The sequence below is a fragment of the Condylostylus longicornis genome, unplaced genomic scaffold, assembly GCF_029603195.1.
Source record: "Condylostylus longicornis isolate FDR11 unplaced genomic scaffold, ASM2960319v2 ptg000080l, whole genome shotgun sequence".
Lineage (NCBI taxonomy): Eukaryota > Metazoa > Arthropoda > Insecta > Diptera > Dolichopodidae > Condylostylus > Condylostylus longicornis.
Genome location: NW_026578048.1, coordinates 3,500,989 through 3,519,836, shown reverse-complemented (window position 1 = coordinate 3,519,836; position 18,848 = coordinate 3,500,989). Strand labels below are relative to the sequence as shown.

The 18,848-nt window shown below is 23.5% G+C and overlaps 1 protein-coding gene across 1 annotated transcript in view; it reads right to left on the bottom strand.

The window, feature by feature from the left end:
• The window catches only part of LOC129612953 (T-complex protein 1 subunit eta), a 105,249-nt gene that overhangs the window by 66,738 nt on the left and 19,663 nt on the right, over positions 1–18,848 (bottom strand). The window contains exon 4 of the mRNA XM_055526816.1: positions 10,486–10,674. Within this exon, the coding sequence (XP_055382791.1) occupies positions 10,486–10,674 (189 nt within the window). The remainder of the gene's footprint in view (positions 1–10,485; positions 10,675–18,848) is intronic.

Here is an 18,848-nt window from a genome sequence, read left to right as displayed (position 1 = left end):
AGTTCAATTTTAAATTGAAGCGCGCTACAGATAAAATTTGAAATCAAAAACGTAACAGCATTATTTTTATTTTACCATTCAGAAATTTCTAGTATAAACGAAATTATGTCATAATACCTTATTAATGATTAATAGCATAATAATAATCATATTGAAGGGATCCCATACATACTTACTACAAACTATTAAAATGAGCTCTATATAAAACTCTATAAATAATATTAAAAATATTCCAATTCCCACTTGATTAGTGGAACACTCATTATTTTTTTATACACTAAATATTTGTTATAAAAAATTTTAAAAGAAAAAGTGCAATTGAATATTTTGTAAATAATTAATAGTCTTAAATTACAATTGTTATGAAAAAAAAAATTAATAGATACTTACAATATGTGGATAAGTAGTGAAATAAAAAATTTTTATTACGAAAATTTGCTATTACTCGTAGAAAATTGTAATATCGTTTTAATATCAATGTATAACCATATAAGTTTCTATGTTACGTGTATTATAAATTTAAATGAATATTTTTAATGTCGTAAGAAATTTAGGTTGAACTACAATTTATTTGAATTACGATATTTTTTTTCTTTCTATATATAAAATGATTATCGATTAAAATTTTTATTATAATAGATTGTAAGTATAGTTACAATGTTAAATCTATAATAGTAACATTGTTATAATTATAATATGGTTGTAATTATTTCAACAATCTTAAGCAGCATTACGTGTACATACATATATAAAATATATATGATGAAATTTGGTTTTAAATTATTTTTTGTGTAGTTTTCAATATAACAAGCTTTGAGTCATTAGTTTGTTAACGATGATTCTCAAAATTTGGTGCAATGATTATTTATTATACAAATAAGTATGTATTTAGAGAACGATCTGTTATAAGAGCTTGGTTATTCAAGCTGTTTACAATTTTTTATTTTAAGATTGATAAAATTTTTTTGTGTTTTCGCGAATTGAATGAAGAAAATCATAATTGCATTAAAATATTTTCGAAATCAGCCAAAGAACGGAAGATGGAAATGCATACATAGTAAAAAGTACTTTCTGTTCCCTTTCGTTTTGATAAAATTAAAAACTGGAAAAACTACCCGTGACTTCAGAATTGTAGTAATATTGCATTGCTACATAATTCAGATAATTCAGAATAACAACTGATAAGCTGAATTTTGAAAAAAAAAAATTGTACGCGAATTTCCCTACTCTTCGATATTACGTCACCACGTTCCTTGATTTTGTTATAAGAATATATGTACATATGTATGTATATATTTATTAGTTAATGCACTTAGAATTTCCTAACAAGCAATTGAAAATAACAAAGTATTTTAAATAACCACTTTACCATTAACAATTTTTATAAAATAAGCAATATTGTATGTATTCTAAATGATCTAAGATGTAACCATCAATTTAAATATGGAAAATATTAATGCTAATAAATTTTACGAAATCTGGCGGAAAAAAATAAAACTGTTTTGAAATGTGATATTTTTTTTAGTATAAGAATCTTTTATAAAAGCATTTACGACTGTTAGTTTTTTTTATACTCGTATGACCACAATTAAATGTAAAATAGCTATTATTCGAAAAAAAAAACAAAACGAAGTAAAAATAGAATATATAACAACAAAATTTAATTTGAACTTAAAAACTAGATTTTTGATCTTCTAACCTTCAAGCTATTAAAATTGAACTTGAAAATAATAAATTTCAAAACTTAAATATTTTTTTAAGTACCTATTTAAAATTATACAATACAGTAATCCCTCGTATAAAATAACTTGAATATGGAAAAAATTTGGTGTAAGTCTCTAAAATTTTCAATACTTTTCCCTTAACTATGTTATTTTTTTGTTCTTTTCTTTATAAATAACCCAAAATTTTTAATGTCAACTTTAATTTTCTTATACAAAAGTTAGGTGTAAGCGTCCGTTTTAAACCATTTTTCTTAAAATTTTAAATTCTCGCTTCCAAAAACAATTTTATGTGAGGGATTACTGTGTTTATATAAATAAATTCGTACCCCAAAGAGAAGACTGAAATTAAAAAATAATATTCGAAATATGTCGGGCATCTATGACACAATAGCTAAATTTATTGAATTTATAACGGATTTATAACGGCATTATTGAATGCATGCATAAATTGACTTTAGTATAACAGTTTTGCGGCTAACATTACATTTAATATTGATTGTTAAAAATTTTGAATTTATGTCAAATTCATCAAAAGATGTTATACATAATTAACTTGTTTACATTTTAAATGAAAACTTAGATGCAGAAACCGATTTGGAAAAGTAAAATTGAAAAAGTAACTGTATCAGTTATAAAAATTTACGTATAATATACAAAATGAGAATATGAAATATCATGTTATCATAGAGTAATGCAAATTATATTAGATTACTTATATAATATGAGGAATTTTCGAATTCATAAATCGCCCTTTCAATTTTTGTTGGGGTGCAAAACGTAGCAACAAAACATAACAAAAAAAAAACAAACGTTAAATAAATTACGAGTATTGTTATCAACGGAATAGTAGAGGCTTTGATGGTTTTTCTAACTGATTTTCATAATTAAATTAAGATGTATGTAGTTGTAAAAAACAAAGAATATGAAATAAATAAATATGTATAAAAATTATTTTCACAGCACGTTTACATTCATTACATACATTAGTCAAATGTACCCAATTATGGATGATCATTTTGTACATACATGCTTACATATTTACATATTTATATAATTATGAACATTGTAGATTAGATTATGTCCCCGGAGCTTAGCTTGATTTTGGGCTTTAAAGTAGATACATACAAGCATATGTATGTATAATAATAAAAAGCATTTCATATTAAAAATTGTTGGTAAAAGTTATTAAAATTATTTATTTGAATATTGTAAATTATTAAAACAACTTTAAATTCATCAAATTTTGTATTTTACATTTAATTATTAATGATGCAGCCGAAAAAAGTATTGCGCTTAAAGTTAAGCCTAAAATAAAGTTAGGATTGTAGAATAATTATGTAGGATTGTAGAACAAATTGAGAAACAAAATCGTTACAATAAAAAACAAATGCAATAAAAGCAATATTTCCATGTATGTAAGTATGTACAAATGTACATTATGTTTAGTTTTGATATGTAAGCTGAAATTCTTGTTATTAAGCAATTTGTGTAAAAGAATTTAGTTCATTCGTTGATGCAACAACTTTTATTACGTTAATAATGTTTATCATGCATATATGGATATGTATGTATGTATGTACGATAAAAGTATGATCATAGATAACATAAATAAGCAATCAATTATGTGCATATGTGTATACACACATACATATAAAAATTATTTTTGGTATGAAAACGTATCTAATATTTATTCGCAATAGATTTGTACAAATTTTAATATTAATTCACAGTAAATTTCGGTTATCATAGTTGAATACTTACAAAATTGCTATTAAACCAAAATTATAAATTGTTAAACGTACATACATATGTAAGTACTTCTTTACTCGAAATGTATTCATACTTATATACATAAGTATGCATAATTTTACACATATAAATACATACATATGTATTAAAGTATCAGTTTTATGTATAATGTAGATGTGTGTATGCATGTATTTTAAAACTTCAAAATAATCCAGGTGTTTTTTCTGATAACATAATTTTTTTTTTTTTTTTTTTTTGGGTCTTCTGAAAGTTATTTTGAATACGCATATTATTTGAGTTCATTTTCATATACAACATATGTATGTACATATATGTATGTAGTTAAATAATATCCTAAAATATTTTGCTGCATATGGCGATTATTTACATAAATACACACTTAATGTAGTTCAACATGCGTCCAATTAAGTTCCTAGGTACTTAAACATGTAAATAAGTATGTATGTACATACGAGTATGTATACCCGGAATAATAATTTTTGTTACTCTTCTCCTACCTTTTATGACTGGAATAAAATTTTTATGAACAGGATTTAGTAGGCAAATACATACATATAAAAACATATATTTAAGAATGCACACACATTCAAAATGCCGTATTTAATTAAAAAGATTATTTTATGCCACTGAACAATCAAATATTAAAGAAATTTACTGTCTTAAAATCACGATCTTCTATTATCTTGTTATCGTATCTTGATTCGAAGCTTTAGTAATACGGTATTACAACATACAATATTTAACTTAGGAATGCTAATTACGGAATGATTAATATAGTGTTGAATTCAGTTGTAGTGTATATTTTAACTTCAATGTCAATTTTAGTTTCTTTCTAGCTAAATCTAAGATTTTAGGTAACATAATAGAATAAGGATCATCACTATACATTCGAAAATAAAAATTCCACTTTCGGTATATTACATTGTATGTATATAATTCATACATACATACATGCACTTTTATGTACATAATGTACATGAGTGTGAACGTACAGTACTTACATTGTTAGGTACATTTTGTTTGACTGGGTAATTTGAATTTACCAATATTTGATTCTGCTGACAAATTTTATGAAATTCACATATGTACATGTGTATGTACGTTTGCATATACATAGTATAATTGTATACTTCATGCATAATCTACATTGTACAAAAAAGTTTTAACGGAATTAAAAATAATTATATACTTCTGCATGTATGTATGTAGGTAGAGGCACATGATATTGTGCAAATAAATGTTCGTAAACATACCTATGCATACATATGTATGTATATGCTTACATATTTTTTTATGTATGTATTTTCTTGTAGCACATTATGAAAAGGAAAATAAAGGTTCTTTCCTTTAATTTAAATTTAACCTTAATGCAACGTTTGCGTTTCACATGTTTTTTTTTAAATATTTTATTAGCATTTTTTATAATCATACATCCATACATATGTATGTATGTATATAAAAAAATGCTAATTCGTATGTGTATTTGAATGTACGAATGTATGTATTTAAGTATGTGCGTCTATGCATATGTATGTATAGTATCTATACGTATGTATAGATATTACGTATTTTGTATAAGTACAATATTTTTTTTATGAACAATTCGAGGTGGCAGATTTCAGTTTTTCTCTTTAGGATGTAATGTGACCATTTACACATACAGTATGTAAATGTTCTATAATAATATACATATATGTATGCGGATGGATGTACATATGTATGTATAGTTACTATGTATTCGTGTAATATGATTGTTTATGCGCAAAGGTATACATTTATGTATGGCTACATATTGTATATGTAATATGCTAGGGATGGTGACTACCTAAAATTGCATGTTGAAATTGTTAAAAAAAAGACCAACATTATTGACGTTAACCAGAATCTAGAACTACTCATACAGCAATATAACTTTAATATCTGAATAATTTCAAAATTAAATTCTGATTTAGGTATAATTATGCCAATATATGTAAATCATTTTAATAATTAATTACAAAGATTTTTATATTTCATTACAAGTTTTATGTATTATGTTATTCTTGTGGAGTATTTTTAGAGGGCATTTTCGTATACTTCATCGAATAGAAACTTTATTAAAGAAAAATATTATTTAGCAAACATATGTATGTAATTGCATTGCGGTTGAAGTACATGTTCTTGCATACATAGATTTCAGTTTAAAAAATTTAAGTAAATGAGGTAAACAATTGAAAACAAATATCAGAAGAGTTACATACATATGTATATAAATTTCACATGAATTTCCCAAATGACTAAAAAATATTTTATATTTGCTTAAGTTTTTACTCAATTTAATTAAAAACCAAAACGAAATTCTAACCAATATTTTTCACTATTTTTAAACAGTAATTTTGCTACCTTTTAACTTGTACGTTCCAACCTTGTTATAAGTAGTATATTTTATGTATGTATGTATATAGCTATTTTGGTACGAAAACAAAAGATTATTTCTTTTCAACGCTTTTATATGCATGTATGTACGTTTTCATGTATGTATACGAATATTTATACATTTTTATGTATTCGAGTATTTATACATCTTGAATGTATGCATAAAAGTAAAGTATTTTTTTTTTATGTTTATTCACCTTTTATGTATATGTTACCCAGAATGAATGCTTTATACATTGTTTTTATGTATAAAAAGAATGTTTATTTATACATGATGTATGTATATGTTAAAGAAGATTATTTATACTTACGGTATGTACATGCGCAAGGTTCGGTATTGGTGTGCTGTTCTTTGAGAATGAGAGGAGAACAAATAATTTAAAGCGAAGCGTTTAACATTTGGTTAACAAAGTTTATACTGAGGTGTTGTAATGAAATTTGGCATTCATTTTGATTATTTTTTATACATATTTGTTTTACTGTAAATATTAAACAAATTACTCTATAATAATACCAAATAAATTTACAATTTTGAACACCCTATAAATATACATATAAAATCATTTAAAATAAATTCGAAAAAGAAATAATAACAATGGAAATATTTCGAAAAAGTGAACACAATTTCGAAATTGGAAAAACATTTACAAGTTATGAAGAATTAAAAAAGGAATTTAAATCTTTTTGTAAAGAATATTATCATCCTTTTGTGATTAGATCACGTTCTGAAAAGCAAGTCATTTATAGATGTTGTCACGGAATCAAACAAAGTTCTAAATCCCAAGGTATACGTCCAAATCAGCGTTATTATTATAAAGGTTGCGATGCAAAAATAAGCGTTTATAAAGGAAAAGATTCGAGTTGGAGAATTACAAAAATGTCACTTGATCATAATCATACGATCGGGGAGGAAGAATACAGTTCGTATGGTCGAGTTAAACAATTTGATGCTGATAATGATCCTGTTACTGATTTATTATGGGTCAAAATGGATGTAGATAAAACAGATGATCGTAATACTTTTAAAGTTGGAGCAGTTTTTAATAGTTATGAAGAGTTAACAAAAACTTTTAATGCATTTTGTACTGAAAATTATCATCCATTTATAATAAGGACAAGATCAGACAAACAAATTGTATATAAATGCTGTCATGGTGTTAAAAGAAATACTAAATGTCAAAGTAAACGACCAAATCAACGACATCAATTTAAAGGTTGTTTAGCTCAAATAAGTCTTTATAAAGGCAAAAATAATATATGGAAAGTAACTAAAACATTTCTTGATCACAATCATACAATTAGTGAAGAAGAATTTCATGAAAATAGTAGAGTTAAAAAATACTATGAAAATAATTTCGAAACAAAAACCAATCCCTATCTTACATCCAATGGAGAAAATTTAACATATAACGAGACTGATTCTCAAAATGTAATGATTCAAGATGAAAGTGGTCGATATGTAAGCATTTCTGCAACAAACTCTCAATACGTAGGTGGATTAGCAGCACATCATTCCGCGGAGTCTTCCGAAATCAAACTTGAAAATGCAACGTCAACAATACATTCAATTAATCAAAATGGAATTATTGTTGATTCTACAAACATTCAAAATAAATTGAATAATAACTTTAATGAACAAAATTATGATTATGGTATTCAACAAAACCAAACAGTTATTGATTCCCGATCTCAACATGGTAATATTGTTTCACAAAACAATTTTCAAAATGGAAGATTAAATACAAATCTACAAAATAAACTAATATCACCACAATCAAACATGCAATATGATGTAGTAACAGACTTTATTGCTCCACAAAAAACCATTACTGAACTTAAATCTCAAGTTAATAGAACTCATACTGTTGATCCTAATATAATACAAAATAGGTATAATGTAGAGCCAGTTAGTATATCAAATAGAACAGGTGTTGAAAATAATCCTAATACTCGTATCATTCAGCCGCCAACAGTACTTCAAAATAATTCAGTTGCTAATAAAAAACAGAAATCCGCTGTTGTTAAAAACATAAGTGCTAAAAATTTACAAAATATATCTGATGTAGATAAATTTAGTTTGGCATTAGATTTTACTAAAAATATAGCTTATACATTATCAAGTTATAAATTTGATATATTTAAAAATTATATTGAAGAATTGAAAATTATTGAAAGAAATGTTAAGAATGGTGTTTCACTTTTTACACCAAATACAAGTAGTAATTTTTCTGGTAACCGATAAATTTACTAAATGTTAAATTAAGTGATACTATAAACAAAAAAGTATTTATAAGTTAATATGTAAGAACTAAAATTGATTATAAAATTAAAAAAGAAACATGTTTTTAAAATAAGAATAAATATAAATATAAACTTATATTTTGCTATTCAAATTTGCTGTATAATTATAAAATTTTTATATCATAAGTGTAAACACTTTATTATGCATTCATTATAAGTCTAAATATAGAAATTGTCGTTTTATTTTTAATATTATTTTTTTAATATAGCTACAAATTTAAAATTTTTAAATAAATTCATGATTATTAAGGATAAAATTTTGTGAAATCATGGGGTAGTTTCAAGTTTTTTTTTAAATAAATTTAAAAAATTCTATTCAAAAATTTTTAATATTATTTCCAAATTGTACTATGTATACATTTAACAGGCAAACAGTGAAGAGGGAAAAAAGGTTTATGTTTACAATTATTTAAATTGCAAAAATCGTTCGATTTTTATCGAAATATCGAAATTTCGATATTCGTTCAAAATATTAATTCAGAGCTTTTGATTCCATTTCACCAATTTCTTTATTGTCCTGGTTTTGGTCGGTCAAACACTAATAAAATTTTTCTTCTAACCATTTGGATATTTTAGTGCATTTTAATATGTATTTCCAATCGTGTACCTTAAATTTTTGAACATTAAAATAGTAGAAAATATTCCACTAAATTATCAATCCAAATCTCTTAATACATATTTTGTATTTACATATTTAGTGAGTTTTAATTTGATTTTTACTTAAAAACATGAAAAATAAGAAAAGTCAAATATACATACATCAAAATGTATCAAAATTTACCAAGAAAATTTCACTCAAAAAATATTTAAATTTGTAAATGAAGTGTTTCGAAAATATTTACATACATAATTGATTACTTTTTTGAATCAGATTTTCAAAATTTGGAGTTGAGAGAAAAAAAAAACAATAAAAAACTTTCATACAAAATTTTCTAATACTAACTATTACTTTACGATTTAACACATTCATTTTAAAAACACTTGTCTGAATAAGTGTTAAAAAGAAATTAAAATATTAGCTTAATAATATTTCATATAAGCAAAAAATTTGGCCTTTAAATATAAATATTTTCAATGAAATAAACAACAATCGTTAATACAAAAAAAAAAACAAATATTATTTTTCAATTTTGGATTTAAATTTGGTGACATTAAGAATTGCCAGTGTGATTTTAAAATAGTAAATATGGGTTATCTTTGGTAAAGTAGTTTACGTTTGAATTTTTAACTTGAGTTTAAATAATTTAAAGAACATAACTGTGCCCCTGTAAATCACTTTAAAGTCAACAATTGTACAAAAATAAGGTAAAATTAAAACTCCAAAAAATGAGTTGAACTTCGGGTGCCTTCTAAAATGTTTTATAAAAAATTTTAGACTGGTTACTGGAACATATTTTTAAATGTGATATTTGTAAAGCGCTTTTTTGAAGTCACGGTTCTTTCAAATTTCAGTTTTAAAACTATAGTTTATAAACAAACTGAATGATATTTCAAACATACTTTTTAATAGTTCGTACACTATTTGATAGACAAATGGGCGGCCTTTGCAAAGTAAGTACCTATACTAAATAAGAATCAAATTATCAAAAACATTTTCATGGTACGGATTTCAAATTATTTACATATTTAATTTTTAGTTTAGTGAATAAATATTTTACTTTATAGGTTTTCTTAATAATTGGCAATTCTTTATAACAACTAATATTTTTTTTCAATAAATTTATCCTTTGCATTATCATTAGCTCCTACGCTTAATTTAATTTGAAATTTCCATTATATTGTCATGTTTTTCGCTCAGTCAAACTAACAACTAAATATTTCATTAAATATTTTTCTATTTCAATTTATTTATATTTGTTCTACTTCAATAAATATAAGAAGACAAACAAATTTATAATAAATAATTTTAAAATTTTTTGTAACTTTTTTAAAAAATATTAAAAAAAAAAAAACTATGTAGTTTTTTAATAATTTGGAAAACATAAAAAAAAAATATTTTCGTTAATAATTGTCTTGTATAACTTAGTTTTATTTTTTATTGTTTTTATTAACTGTTTGTTATTTATTTTAAAATGTCTTATAACTTTTTTAACCTCGTTTTCAATTTTTCTACTCTCTAATAGTTTGAAGGGAAAAAAATTTTTTAATAAATATTTATTTAAGAAAGTTCAATTTTGTTTTCGTTATTCTTTTGAATTTGTTTCAGTTTTGTCAACTTAAACTCGATTATTTTTTTTATATATTTAAATATATACAATATATGTATATGACTTACCTTGAGCATGTTTTTGTCTTAATTTGTTCAAAATATTTGTAGCATCAAAACCAGCATTATCACACAATTGTCTTGGTATAACTTCTAGGGCTTTTGCAATAGCACCTATTAAAAGTTGTTCTTTACCAGCAATTGTACGAGAATAGTCACGTAACATTTTTGATAATTCCATTTCAATAGCACCACCACCTGGAATTTAAAATTTTGATAAAAATAAGTATAAATATATACATACATGTACATATGTATATGTAGAAAATAAATTTTTTTTTATTATAAAATTTTTATTTTTAAAAAATTGAAAACAAAATTATTGTAAACATTATTTAATTAATTTTTTAATTTTTTATTTTCGTATTCTTAAAAATAAATAAAGAAACTGACAGTAATATTAAGTATGTACATTGAATATGGTATTTACATATACGTATACATTATGTATGTATTATTTACGTGAGTATGTTTGTAAAGTAAAATTATCTTTTGAAATTTATGACACGTGAAAATTTCGTAGACGACAAAACAAATAATATGTAAAATATTTTTTAACTTTTATTTTTATTTTTTTTTTGTAATTTTTTTTTATAAATGTTTTGTACCGCGCATGGTGTTATTTTTAAATCAAAATTTTTGATAAATTTTTAAAAATTTAAATTTGTAATACATACATATGTATGTATATATGTATACATGCAGCTTATTTCGAGAACAATATTTTTACTTTTAGTAGTTAAATACTTTTGCATAGTATTTCATGGCTCTTTTGTCGAGAAATTTTTGTAAGTTAAAATTTGAGTATAAGACAAGCATTTCAATTAATAAGTGCGGCTATATACTTAATTGCAAAAACTCTCGAGAAATGTTAAACAAAATTCGTCTTCGACAAAAAAGATAAGAAATTTTCAAAATTTTATTTAATTTTATTATAAAATGGGAAACGGGAATGTCTAATGAATATTATAAGCTAATTCAAAAAAACCATGGATCTTGAATTATTTCAAACTATTTTTTTATAAAATTCAACATCAAGAATTATAATTTTATATTAAATAAGTATTTACAATTAATTGAATATTTCACTTAATTTTTAAATAAATTTGATTTAAGAGATCCACAAAATTATTTTTATTATTTTGTTTATAAAATGTATGCACACATTTTTAATACACATATATTATTATTTAATTTTATTTTTGTATAACATTAAATGAGTATAAAAGAAGAATAAAATTCTATTAGATAAATGTATGTATGTTTGTATATGTATGTATAAGACTCCCACATTGAATAATTTGGGTTTATTTCAGATAAATTTTCATACTGTAACAGTTTTTATTTTTAATCTCATGAAAATTTAATAAATTTTCTTAAGAAATATTTTCATTAAAAAATTGATTAAAAAACAATTTTGTTTTTCATCCATTTAGATTAACTTTTGTTAGGTATAAAGAAGTAATAAATTTAAAAAAATTTATTTATGTTGATTAAGAAATAATGATTCATTTCATAAGTATGTATTTGAAATAAAATTTTGACATACATATGTATGTGAGTATGTACAATCGTTGGTATAAAAAGTCGAATTGTGTCTGCCTATATGTAAAAATTCAATAAAGTTTTCAAGTGTCGCTAAATTTGAAATTTTTGCAACATCATAACCTTCGATGCATCAAAAGCACTATGCTTAAGGTATTTTCTTAAATGCACATTCATATGTACATATGTGGTTTTATAAATTTATTTAATAATTAACGATTACAGTGATACGTGTTTAATATTTTGATGACATGTTAAAAAAAATATTGAAATAAAAATTCAAAATTTATAAATAAAACTACATATGTATGTATTTCGAAAAAGATGGTAGTCCAAAGGTCACAATTATATCGATCTATGCATACTTATATTATGACAACTTTTAGAATGCATATGCTTGGAGAAAACATAATATTCTTGATTCATGTATTATCATGGTCCCATCGATATGATAAATTTTGCGTTTTCAAAGCTGCTGTATTTGAAAATTTCGAATAATTTTAAGTTACAATACAATAAAATTAAACGAACGTCAATGACTTTTTATGTCATTGTACTATTATAAAAATTAAATTTATATTCAAACATAAGTAACTCTAATCAATTTTTCCTAAAATTCTATAATCAATTAATCAAAATTTATGTTTCGTATAGTAATGTTTTTTTGTATAATAAATATTTTGTATAACAATAAAAAAATTGTTGTCTGTTATATGATAACATAACAAAGAGTTAGTTCTACATATCGAAATCGTTATTTTTAATTTATACTAATTACTATGATGAATGATGGGTAGGTATTAAAAAAATATTTTTATATATGTAAGTATAAAAGAAACAAGAAAATAAAAAACAAACTATTCTTCCTATTCCCTTTCTCTAATTTTAAAATTTTATTAATTTATAAACGAATTTCAATATAAACACTTAATTCTAAAAATAAACATAAATTTTATATGAAAAATAGAAAAACAATTAAGTTGGGTCAAATCAATGGTTTGTAAAGTAGCATTTTTTCCTTTAACAAGTGAAAATACAACTTTTAAAAACGATCTACAATTCTACAACATTATTAAAATTATTTCAAAAATATTTCAAAGATTACAAATATCTAGGATGAAGCAAACAGAAGAGAAAAATTGAAAGAAGCAGGAACATGGTGCTCGAATTCAAGGGTTAATTAAGTGAGTTAAGAAAAATAAATATATATTTTATGGCATGGCATTTACCATCACTTCTCTGTATTTATAGTAATTTGGAAAAGTTTCTCGTAAATTCAATTTTACAAATTTTGGGAGCAAAAAATTTGATAGGAAATCGAGGTTGAAAAAAATTTTTTCTTCTAACGAAATAAGCTCCTGCAGCTTACCATCTCAAAGAAAAATGATATCAAAAATTTGAAAAAGAAACTATTCTATATCACGGTTGAAGAGGTCAATCACTCCTTTTTTGAATTTGTAGAATCTGAAAAATGCTTGTGGTTTCCTTGCGCAATATAGTCGAAAAATGTCATTTTTAGGACTTTAGGGGTAACAGAAAAGCAAACAGATAGCAAAGGATAGGCAAAAATTTTCTTTTACTAAAATAAGTCTCTGATAAAAATCTATTAACGCACAATTTCAGCTTTATATCTTAAAGATTAGAATTTTGGTAAACAGACACATGGACAGATGGACAAAAGCATAGATAGACGAACAGAGTGAAACTAATAAGCACATATTTCAAATTTTTCTTTTTGGAAAATTGCTAAAAACGAACAATATGAAAAACAAATTAATTTTATATATGTATTTTTATTAGTAGAAAAATTATTACGGTCTTTTTAAATATTCCATTCCCTAATGTTTTTTGAATTTTTTTAGGAAATTTAAACCGAAAGCAAAAAAAACAACACAAGATTATATTCTTGTTTTTAAATCTATCTAAAATTAGTTAAATCAGTCAAGGTAAAAATTTTGACTATAGTTATAAAAAAAAAAAAGATAAAGTTGATGAATAATAAAATTACTGTTCGAGAAATAAAAAAGTAACAAAATCAAAAAAAAAAAAAATTGTCATCCAAAAGTTTTTTTTTCTTATACTTATTTTTAATTAATTATGGTAATTTTATTATAAAGCTTCCACTACAAAGTTAGCACTTAACAATAAAAGATATATGGTCATTTTAAATGTGGAAAAGAGGTGGAGCGGAATGAAGATTATTAACAGATAATTTGATTTGGTTTTTTTTTCTTGTAATTTCTTACGGGCTAGGCTATAAGAAAAGTTACCGTTTTGTTTTTGTTGTTGAATTGAAATTTTGTTTTAAAATAAATTTATTAAAGTAAAAATATAATATTTACACCCAAAAACAATAATATTAATAAAATACAGCCGGATTTCTATTTGAGGAAAAAATATTATGCATATGAGCTTATACATATGTATGTATGTATAAAAATTCAAAATAACATCTACGTAACATACTTAGAGATGTACATATATAAGTACGTGCATACATATGCAATTTATACACTTATTCGTAATCATGTGTATGTTCATATATAAATGTTTTTATTATAATTTTGAGCAAAATAAAAATGAAGCGACCAGCGACATCATTCGATATTACAGCACACGTTTTTTTTTATTTTAAAAAGACAAAAACACAAAAATAAAAATATTTTGTATGCATTTCTGTTTAATTTTTATATTGTGTTTGTTTTTGGTTTTGTTTTATTTTATGACAAAATTTTTTAATATAAAATATGTAGTGACATACACACATATGTATATGAATGTGCTATGGTACATTTATACTTGCCACAAAAATTATATTGGACTGTGTGAATTGTTATAGCGTGGTGAATTAATTTAAAAAATTGGAATTTATAAAATTTCTTAAATTATTTTAAAGTTTAATTTGGCAATCCCATTAAAAGAAAATTGTAGCACAGTTTTTTAAATTCCAATTAAAGCTGGAAATTTTAAGAAAACAATCTCACTGTACCGCAAAATGGCTTAATTATTAGAAGACTTTTGAGAGTAGTAAAATGTAAAAAAAAATTAGTACAAAAGCACAAAAATTAAATTTCAGTTGTCCAAGCAGATAGAGAATTTTGACATATTTCAGATTTGTTTCAATTGTTTAATAAGTTTAAAAAAAAATTTTAGGGTTTTGAAAATGAACTGGAACTGTTTTAGCATAATGATTTATTGCTCCGATAATGAAAATTAAAAATTAAGTTTTTAATAAATTTCCACAACTAAACCAGTTAATAATAATATGCAAACTTTTCATAACGCTTGCATTAAAATATTCCAAAAAACATTAAAACAAAAAATCAAGATCCCATAATAATTAGCCCCAACAAAATTAGTATCTTTTAAAATTACTATAATACCATTTTTTCTATAACTCACTCTGTACTTAACTTTTTAATGGACAATTTATTTATTTATGCGAATGATAAAAAAAAAATATCATGACAAAATAAAATTTCTTACAAACGATGAAAAAAAAAAACAAGATTAACATACGATATTACGTGGGATTTATTACCCTGCTACCACACACAGTAATCGATAACATTTTTTTCTGCGGGCCATATAATAAATTTATATATGCAGTAATTATATTGTGATTAATATACATATTTTGTGTTTCTGAATAATTTCTTTCTTATTCAAAACATAAAATGAGGAAAATATTAATTTTTTTATTATTGAATAAATATTTAGTTTACAATATTAGATTAAAGGGGTAAGATAAATTTGATTTTGCAAATTACCACAACGTGCAGTTGTTTATAATTGATTATTAATTCTAATAAGAATAACTAATGTCAATTTCCTCATACAACGTATACAAAGGAATAAGTTCAGACAGGACAATTAAAAAAAAAAATTTTCCTCGAACTGGACTCGAATCAATGACCCTACCGCTTTCTAGATGGACGCTATACTAACTGAGCTACATTAGTGCAATAGGCGCAATACCTATTTATGTGTTCTCCTGATTGTATGTTTCAAACAGAAGATTGCATGTGGTATCTTATGTAAACAGAACTTGATGATCATTACAATGCATGTAATCTGCTGTTGTATGAAGAAATTTTCTTTAGTTTTCATTATAATAAATTTGATTATTTTGTGCTCCCTTTTGTAAATATCTGAAAATTTATATAAAAAAAAAGTCCTTGTGAAAGATAAAAACCGGTTTAAAAAATCATACAGAAGAATAAATTTTTTTGTAAAAAATATTCGGTTACGCTATAAAAATGTTTTTTATAAAATAAAATCGCTTAAATTATAATTTTCTGTTTTTGGTCTATACTTTACTTTTTTGATAGACGTTAAGGAATCATATTCATATTATTAATGTTTATTTCTTTGTTTTCATGTACCTGTGTATACATATATGTATAATGACGCAGTGTATATACGTACATATCTCCATATTTATTAATATTTACCATTTCATTAGTAATTCAATCGAGAAGTAAAAAAAAAACAAGCTAAAAAACTTGTTTTATTATTTAGATAATCACAAGTCAACGTCAGACAGAGGCTACCAACTTACGATACGGTGGTTGTTGAAAAATTAATGCAGTTTATATAAATATATATGTTCTTATATATGTATGTATATATGTATATATTTTCAGTTTTTGAATAAAATAATAACTACGATTTTTAATTAATATTATTGTATGTATAACTATAAGTGCTAACGTATGTATATCTATTATAGTAAATGTACTACACATTCATGTATATATGATATTTAACTAAAATATTAAATGTTTCGGTATGTAGGTATATGATTGTATTTAGTTACTTAAATAATATACATATGTATGTATATAATTTGTGTAATGTATGTAGGTATGTATATGTTTATAACAAAACAAATTCATTAATAATGCAAATTTCCTTTTTTTTTTTTTGTTATCAATTCCTCTAATTAATGTCGTCGTTGGACGCTGCTGCCTTTAATTTGGAATTTGTATAGGTATGCTATAAATATTGGAAAATAACAAAAGTTAACCGTTTATATTACAAATAATAATAAAAATAATGAAAAAGATGTTTCTAGATTAAGCAGGAAATGCAACTGTAGGTAAAACAATATTAATAAAAAAAAAATCTCATAATTTTTTAAATTACTGTATTGAAAGTTGAATAGAAAGCTTGTAATTTGTAACGCAGTTTTCTTTACTTTTTTTGCTCTTAAAGATTTACCATCATTGTTATTTTTCATCTTAATATTTCTGGTACTGTCAGTAGATATTTATTAATATGTAGATATATAATTATAACCATATTTACATACATAAATTCTTCAAAGGTGGAATGACGTTCACAATAAAATACATACATACATACATTCACAAAAATAGAAGGAAGATGAAAATAGGGTGAATCATTTGATTTGATTTACTGTACTTATGAGTTTTCTTTCCTTATTTAAGTTTATCAAAATAGGAAATAATTCTAGAATATTTATGTAGCTCTTTTGATGTTTTAAAATTTAATAGAGATTTTATTGCGTTAGTACCGATTTATTAGAATAGTTTAGAATGGAAAGTGTAAAAAGTAATTTAAAAGTAAGATTGGCAAAGAAGAATTGATTTTTGTTACTTTATTTTCAATATTTACTTAATTGTTTTATCGACATTTTCCCAAACAACCTTTGGAATACTTATGTAATTCATTTTTCATACAAAAAATTTGTTTTGGAATGTAAACTAACAAAATTGCATATGATTGGAAGTTATGGAATAGAAGTTATTACAGCAATTTACAATAAAAATTCGAACGCTTGAGTTGTATTGCGTTTTTATTAAATTTAAATTGTTATATGCTCTTCGTGTGGAAACAGTTTTGGTTTTAATATTAACTAATTTATAGCAATTTGCTGGTTTCAGTAGAACTCTTTTTTCGAAAACTCGAATACGAATATTAAAAAAGTTGAATTATTACAAGAAAAGTTGGTACAAATCGGAAGCAAAAGTACAATTTCAAATAAGCTAACTCACTCTGTATCTACGCTGGAATCGATTCTAGTAGAGGATATGAGAAAATTTTCGTATAATGTACCTAATTATCATAACGGAATGAAGACAGTTTTAGGGACACTAAAGGAAATAAATAAAATATAGACTGACAATGATATTACGAGTAAATATCTAAATATTATCCACAAAATAAAATAGCCTCAATATGTAACGAGCTCTGAAACACGAAACTAAAATTAGTATGAACGGATTGTTGCTAAACTCAAATTTTAAAACAAAATATTTTAGTGTTCAAATAATTAAGATTTAAATGAAAATTACAGTTAACAATATTGTATTATAAAAATTATTGGCGAACTCGTTTAAGTTTTAAGAAATAAGCTTGCAGAAGTATGTATGTATGTATAAATAAATGGAAAAATGTTGCAAATTAAGTATGAATATAAGCATGTATGTTTTCACATAATGTATGTAAAATATAATATTGGACAGAAATATTATATATATGTACATATACACATAATATACTTATATACTTGTATAAAAAAGCTTTCTAGAACGCTTCCTATTTTCTATTTTCTATATGGTTATTAACAAAATAAAAAATATGGCTAACAAATAAAAGCATTTATTTTTATTTTTATGAATCATAAACCAGGTTAATAGTTATACATGGTAATTAAATTTCAACTAAATAAATCATAAAAATTTATTCCCATAAATTATAAAAAAATTTGTTTTTGTATGCTTAACTATGTATATAAGTATATGTATGTACATACGTTATTCTCAAATAAAAATAATTGCGTGAATAAATAAGTTTTTATA